General features: G+C 35.3%; 1 protein-coding gene across 1 annotated transcript in view; it reads right to left on the bottom strand.

The window, feature by feature from the left end:
• The window catches only part of LOC106874205 (inactive selenide, water dikinase-like protein), a 26,076-nt gene that overhangs the window by 7,767 nt on the left and 10,045 nt on the right, over window positions 1-8,264 (bottom strand). Inside the window, exon 3 of the mRNA XM_014921864.2 lies at window positions 2,626-2,729. Coding sequence (XP_014777350.1) covers window positions 2,626-2,721 — 96 coding nt within the window. The 5' untranslated portion in view covers window positions 2,722-2,729. The remainder of the gene's footprint in view (window positions 1-2,625; window positions 2,730-8,264) is intronic.

An 8,264-nucleotide genomic window follows, 5' to 3' on the forward strand; every position in this document is an offset into this window, starting at 1 on the left:
TGTGTGTATGTATATATATATATGTGCATGTGTATATATGTGTGTATGTATATATATATATATATATGTGCATGTGTATATATGTGTGTGTGTGTGTGTGTATATATACACACACACATGTATATGTTTGTGTATGCGTCTGTCCCCCCAACATTGCTTGACAACAGATGCTGAGGTGTTTACATCCCCGTAACTTAGCAGTTTGGCAAAAAAAGACCGATCAAATAAGTACTAGGCTTACAAAGAACAAGGGGTCCTGGAGTCAATTTGCTCAACTAAAGGCAGTGCTCCAGCATGGCCAAAGTCAAATGATTGAAACAAGTAAAAGAATTTAAAAAATGATACAGAAATTAGTATTTATGATGTCATTGCCAGAGGAAATGATGCTGACAAAAAAAAAATAGAATAAGAGATGTTGTGCTAGAAATAGCTCCAAGTATTCAGGAACTACACCAAAATTATAGAGACAAGACAGAAATAGATTTACTGTATTATCATTTGATGTCTACTTTCCTATGATTGCATGAGACAGATTTTCTGTGGCTGGACGCTCTTCCTGTCACTAGCCCTCACCTATTTCCCAAAGTAATATTGTCCATGGCCAGACGTCCTCACACAATACTGGAAATGAATGACAATGCATATATGACAGGGACAATCATTTAACAACTATCCCACACTATCAAGATGAGAAGGCACAAACATGTATACCGTTTACTTATAGATAGATACAGATGGGCTTCTTTCAGTTTCCATCAACTAAATCCACTCACAAGGCTTCAGTCAGCTGAGGGATAGAGTAGAAGACATTTGCCTAAGGTGGTCTGAACAATTTATACAAAATAACTGCCAGAATGTGTATGGTAGATCTGAAGAGACAAAATATGTCAGTAAAAATATGATAGATTTGAAATAGAAATATTTCTAAAATGTAGGATTGTGATGGGAATAAATGTCAAATAATTATATGATTTCTATTGAATTAGAGGAACTGTAGGACTATGGAGATGTTGGGCTGTAGGGATGATGTCAGCAGGACATGGAACTGTTTGGGGTACTTGGATGTTGGGCCATGTATCTAGTTTGGACTGGTTTCACAAACACAACCTTATAGATGCTGTATCAGGTTATTTTCCTCACATGCTTCTTTCATAGATGCCTTACAAAATAATTTTTAAAGTTGCTACATGCAAGTTCCTATTGATGAAGTTATGATTATAAGGGCCATTTGGAATTTTAACAATGTATTAACATCTTGTGTCTAACCCATGCCAACATGGAAAGTGGACGTTTGATGATGATGATGATGATAAGATCTGCAAAGAGAAATAGCAAAGCCTGGGTCTATAATACTCAGACAGCCAAAATGGAGATGAAACCAAAATTCCATTTCTGTCCTCCTGAGATAGTTTTTGTTTTTATTGAAACATTGAAAGATAAACACAGGGTGTGGAACAGGGAACCAGACTTTTACTGAATGGATATCAATAATAGGATAAGAGAATCCATGGTGAGCAATGTTAATGACATACAATAGTAATTATCATTTAATGAGAAGCAACAGGTCAAACTTCTTGATGAAGAACTTCAGATCTGAGCAAAAAAAGAAGACAGAAGTCACAAGACGACACTGCTCAACAGATGAAGGGAAAGAACTGGCATAAAACAGCTCTAAATAGGGTAGGCAATGAGAACCAATTCCTGCAAATTGTAGCATTTGACAGCTAAACTGATGTAGCCACTAGAACTTTACCTAGCAATACCTGCAAGTGCAGATTAACTAAACCATAGAATCCCAACACCACCACCAAAAAAAAAAAAGGGGAAGCAATGGGGTACACTGAGATTAATTAAATGACACTGTAAAGTACTTCTTCCTTCAGCCTCTTTATCCCACACGTCTCTTCAATGAACCAGAGAAAGAATTTAATGCTAATTCACTAATTAGGTTATTAATGATATATATCTAATGAGTACCTTCTGCTTAAACAACATACTAAATGCAGACGACTGAGCAAAAACAAATTGTTTTCCAACACGCTCATGGCTAATTTTCCCAATCCTCGTTAATTTTTAATCCACCCCTCTCCCCAAATATTCGAATTCCTTATCTATTGGATCTCTTTGATTTTTTAAACAGCTTTTTTTTCTTTATTTCACTAATTCTTGTTTACATTTTTCCAAAAGAAATTCTCACATAATCTCAAGTTAACAAAATCATTTTTTTACATTATCTTATTCTTATATCCATTACTTAAAACATTGATTTGGATAAAACTGAAATATGGATTTCAAATTTTGGCACAAAGCATGCAAGTTCAGAGGATAGCAGGGGCTGGGGGGCAAACTGAATGCATCTCCCACGCAACTGGTACTTATTTTATTGACAGACAAAGACTGACTAAACGCCTCTAAACATTTTGCCTGGCATGCTAACAATTCTGCCAGCTTAGATAAGATTGAAACATTGAGAAGTGTTTAGCCATGAGCTGTTTATTTTCCAGTCTTCTTTAAAAACTTTTGGGTATAAAAGACTTGACAAGTTGTTCTGTTGTTGAAACATAAAAGAGGGAAAAGTGAGACGGATTAACCTCTACGGCTAAAAATATCTTAAGGACTACTTACCATCATGTAAGGGTCATCTACAAGGGGATAGAAAAAGTCCGTTGTTTGTACCAATGAGAGCCCACCGTGCCGCAGGGGTGTCACACTTGAGTCCATGCCAATTCCTACAAAAGAAAATCAGTGCAAAACAAAATTTCAATTTCACTGAACAAATAAGAATATTTTTTTCTTTTAACATGAAAATTAAAAATCAAAATCGAGATGAGGGTGTGGAGTTTCAAAAGGACTCTAAAATGGCAATTCCCATATTAGAACTAAGAAGTATCCAGAGAAAATTCAAGGAAAAATAAAAATTAGTAAATACAAAGAAAAATAAAGTCAGCAGTTTGGAATATGTGGCACATAAAAAGCATCCATTACGCATCTAGCTGTAGAAACTTTGCCAGATTAGATTGGAGTCTGGTACAGCCTTCTGGCTTGCCAGTCCTCAAACTGTCCAACCCATGCCAGCATGGAAAGCAGACGTTAAAAGATTAAAATATTTACTCAGTTCATACAAATGCTCGTGGTTTGTTGTCCTTTCAAACAACTGCAAATATTTCAACAAACAGCAACACTATTTCTTACGAAGTGATTCTCTTTAAACATAAAACTTAAATGAAATCTTAACTCTAATTACTTCTCTCCATTTTCACACAGCTTGAAAAATGTTGAAAACAGTAATGGTCAGACATCCCAATATCCAAAGATACAAAATATATTTCAATGTCCCCAGTTGTGAGAGGTACAAGTGTTAGGCAACATTGTTCAACTCATCAGACTATTATTATTAATCTCTATTATTATTAATACACTTTCAGGCCTTGTGCTTCTGTTACAAACCATTAAATATCTGTTTTATTATCACCAATGATTGTTTTCCCTCAGCAGTTTAGAGATGTCTTCAAAATCTTTCGTTTTCCTCTTTCAATAAACAATAAAAGAGGTTTTAAAGAGAGAGTTGCCTTTATTTCCATAAAGGGTCTCTGAACCCTTTAGCATTTAGACTACACTGTCAAATGCAATGCTTATTTATTCACACTGCTTTGAATTAATCATACATTATTCTGTAACTCCAACATTTCAATGATGTGATTGTTTATTTTTAGAATGACATTGTAGATAGGTGTGAGAGGCTGGATCTAGTCAGTTTCAATGCTTTGCAGAGCTTTTCCTGACAAGTTCTGTGTTCAAATCCAGCTTAGATCAACTTTGTCTTTTATTACTGCAGGGTTAATATAATAAAGTACCAGTCTAGTGCTGGGGTCAACAGTAATGACTAACCCCCAAACCCTCGAGCCCAAATTAGAAACTATTATTATTAATACAGTTCTATATTTAAGAGATGAGGAATTATTAACATTATTTATATTATTTACATTTGACGGATATTTGTCCTCATCTTGTTTGTTGTTAACACAACGTTTCGGCTGATATACCCTCCAGCCTTCGTCAGGTGTCTTGGGGAAATTTCGAACCTGGGTTCTCATTCCTAACGATGTTACTATTATTATAATATTATTATTATTATTATTATTATTATTATTACTATTATTAAATATAATAGTAACATCGTTAGGAATGAGAACCCAGGTTCGAAATTTCCCCCAGACACCTGACGAAGGCTGGAGGGTATATCAGCCGAAACGTGTTAACAACAAACAAGATGAGGACAAATATCCGTCAAATGTAAATAATGTAAATAATGTTATTATTATTAAGTTTCTATTAACAATTTGGTTCTACAATTTAAAGATTCAAATCAGTTTTTACTAACTGAAAGAGGAGACCATAGTCATTCCCCTCTGGCAGTGTCAAATAAAAGAGAAACCACAAACCCATTGCTCCTAGGTTCAAACAGTTTCACTACTCAACTTAAATACAATGACTGACATCAGCTGGCCCTTAGCTACCTTGATTATGTAGTCCAATGTGCTATTAATCTGAAGTGTTGATTCCTGATTCTCCAAAGTTATTTTGTTTGCTAAAAAAACCACCTCAACTTCTTGGCTTCCATTTCCACTTCACTGTTACCCTTCATTTTTTTGAATAAACCACAAAAATGGACAAAAGCAGGTGTTTATTTGCTGTTGTGAAACTATCAATCAACAACCAAAATGTAGGAACTGATTGAATCACCAATCCAGACATTTAGAGATCCCACCTCCGTACATGACCAACACAACCTTTTCACCTTGCAAACCTAACTGGCTCCAACAACCAAACTGCTGGAGCTAAGACACTCCCAGTTTCTAACAAATCTATATTCCATCAAAAGAGGAACCAATAAAGTCTATTTGGAGGTCTTCAGTTATCTGTTACACCATTACCAACAAAACATGTCACCTAAACAGCTAGAAATAAGACCACTGTAGTCCTAGATACACTATAGGCAAGCCAAGCGAGACCGTAACTGTGGCCTATGCCAGTGCAGCACAACCAGCCCTTCAATCATTGGGCAATAAACTGTGCTTGCGAAGACCTGTTGAGGCAAGTGAAATTGTTGTCATGGCCGATGCCAGTGCCTGATTGGCACCCATGTCAGTGGCTTGTTAATAGCATCATTCAAGCGTGATTGTCGCCAGCGTTGCCTGACTAGCTCCTGTGCCAGTGACATGTAAAAAAACACCATTTGAGTGTGGTCATTGCCAGTACTGTCTGACTGGCTCCGGTGCCAGTGGCGCATAAAAAGCACCATTTGAGTGTAGTTGATGCCAATACCGCCTGACTGGCCCTCATACCGGTGGCACATAAATAGCACCCACTACACTCTCGGAGTGGTTGGCCTTAGGAAGGGCATCCAGCTGTAGAAACTTTGCTAGACCAGATTGGAGCCTGGTGCAGCCTTCTGGCTCGCCAGCCCTCAATCAAACCGTCCAACCCATGCCAGTATGGAAAGCGGACGTTAAACGATGATGATAATGATGAATGAAGGTGAGGAGAGAATATGAATACAAGGAAACCAGTGGAAATAATTTGCTGACTTTCACAGAGCAAAATGCAGGGAGAAGAAAGATGTAAACAAGTAGCAGGGTTTGCCAGATATTGTTAAATACTTTCAAAGAACTGAGATGAGACTATCACTGCTAGATGGACATCAAACGAATGCTTAGTAACATACAAGTATTTTGTACAGGGTTTGATCATCACCAGTAGGTATCAATCACAGAGGTAACAAACTGATTGATACGTTACTTGGTGACAAGGACAAAATAAATTCACCCTCCCGTTTCTAAACTAGACATCATTCATTCTAAAACACATCTCTACTGACAGATGAAGTCAACTGAGACAAGCTTGGTTCCAAGACAAGATTTTTTGAACAAAAGTGTTAAAAATTAGTTCCTTATGAAGGTTTAAGTATGTAAACTATTCAAGCATCACAACCCAAGAGTTGAGATTAAATTGATTGATTAAATACTAAAAATTAAAGCTGCATCAAGATAGTCATCTGCCGCTAAATAAAGTTTAATCATAAAAATAAAATAAAATGGAAAGAGCAGTTGATAAGAAATTTGAAGTGTGTAGCGCAGGAGATAATAAAAGAAAAATATTCAGAGAAAATTAACCTCAAATCTTGTTTACTTCAAACTAGTTTTGTAGCAAGAACAATGTAAAACTGACAAGAGAAATTGCCATGAGGCCAAAAGGTCAATAAGATGGGGTAGCCAGTTGTTTAAATGCTACAAAAATCAGATATGAACAGCAGTAGAGCAGGGTCACTATATAATTAGTGTATGGATTTATAGACAACTAAATACAATGTATTGCAATATTCGGATCTTTTTTAAAACGGGGGCCACATTTTTCATTAACGAAACACTTTGAAACTTGGAACACTGGTAGAATGTGTCATATAAAACATCTTTTTCTCTTAGTCTTCTTAAAAAAAAAAAGAAATCCCTAAGTTATTCCATGCTAAATTGTCGTATTTCTGTAATTTCAACCAATCACTGACGTCCATTCAGCCGATATACATTAAGTGCCGACTACATAAACAAACGATTCTGAAACAATTCTATCGGTGATAGGGTTAGGGTAAAACAGCAAATTTAAAAAGAAAAAAGCAAAACGAAGCTATGGAAATTAAATACGCTTTACACCGCTTAATCAGCCAAAGGAGTAAAAGTAAACATCTGAATACTTGTCAGTGATTGGTTGAAATTATCGAAATAAGACAATTTTTTACATGAAATAAATTCGAATACAAAAATATTTTTCTGTTCTATAACACAAAATAGATAAGTATACAAAGTTTGAAAGTCTTTCGGTACCAAAAACACTACGTAAAACATTAATGAAAAATGTGGCCCCCGTTTTAAAAAAGATCCCAATATTCAAATTATAATAGACATGTGGGGAAAAATGTATGTAATTTAATATTCTCACTTTTAATCATCTTATACATTAAAGTAGATAGGTGCATGTTTGTAAACGCATGCATACCCCACCCACCCAAATAATCTAATTTGGAGTAGAAAGACAACTCTTGTTAATATATACATGGAATTGCAACAAACAAAACAAATACAAGGTCACTAACAGGTCTGGATAGGAGACTAGAGGAATCAACATTTTATTTGGAAGCAAGATTTGTGACAAGAAGAGCATGGAACTATAGAAAGAAAAAAAACTGTCTCATTAACTTTTGTCCAACCCATATCAGCATGGAAACGTAGCCAGTAAAACAATTATGATCACAAACACACATGCATAGTTGTAAATATGTTTTGAAACATATGTCATAAATTTATCAAGTGGGAATTATAAAATAGGTCAATGGAGGAAAAGAATGCTTTCTGATTTCAGTGGTGGGACGAGGACGAGGACAAGTGCTTTTATGTAACAACATTCAGTTTCTGAGTTAAGAAAGAAATTAATAAAAATACAAATTGAATCCAAGAAACGGTTAAAGATATTTCTGAAAGATAATTCCAAAGCCACTGTGATGGCATTTTGTTGCCAGAAAGAAGTCAACTAAATCAGACAAACTAAGGACGTAAAATGTTTATATTCAGATCGTATTGTCTCTGTGGGTGACACACAACACTCAACCTAAATAGAAAAAGCGGCCAAATCTCCCACAAAATATATTGGACCACATTTAAGAAAAGATGCATTAGATAGTTAAATCTGAATAAAAGATGGGATGGTCACAACTGGAAAGTCTCTGATCATAGATCAACTCAATTACAACTAACATAGAGTTATATAGTTTCAGTGAACCTTGGTACAATCAGAACCAGAACAATTTCCTACGTGATCAATGAAAACGACTTGAAATAAAAGACCAGCTAAAATAAGCCTGTTTCTATCTAAAATGAGAATTCCAACAGAAATCTTGCTGCTCCATTCATGAAAACATGTAACTCCACAAGATATGCAATTAACATATTTATTACTTTTTCCAGATATCTTTACCCCATTACAACTGGAAAAGAAAAATGGACACCATTTCATTCACAAGAGACATTTGATTTGAATTTTTCTGTTTTTAAATTCTTCAAAAACAATAGTCAAAAAAATATAGCCACCTGCAATGGAGAATCAGAAATTTCAATTCCAAATGTGAAAGCAACAACTCTGACAACAGTTCTGATAGGAAAAGTAAGTAATTTTTACCAAAATCAGAATGAGAAAAGGATTTTTAAAGTATTCTT

This window comes from Octopus bimaculoides, chromosome 1, assembly GCF_001194135.2.
Source record: "Octopus bimaculoides isolate UCB-OBI-ISO-001 chromosome 1, ASM119413v2, whole genome shotgun sequence".
Lineage (NCBI taxonomy): Eukaryota > Metazoa > Mollusca > Cephalopoda > Octopoda > Octopodidae > Octopus > Octopus bimaculoides.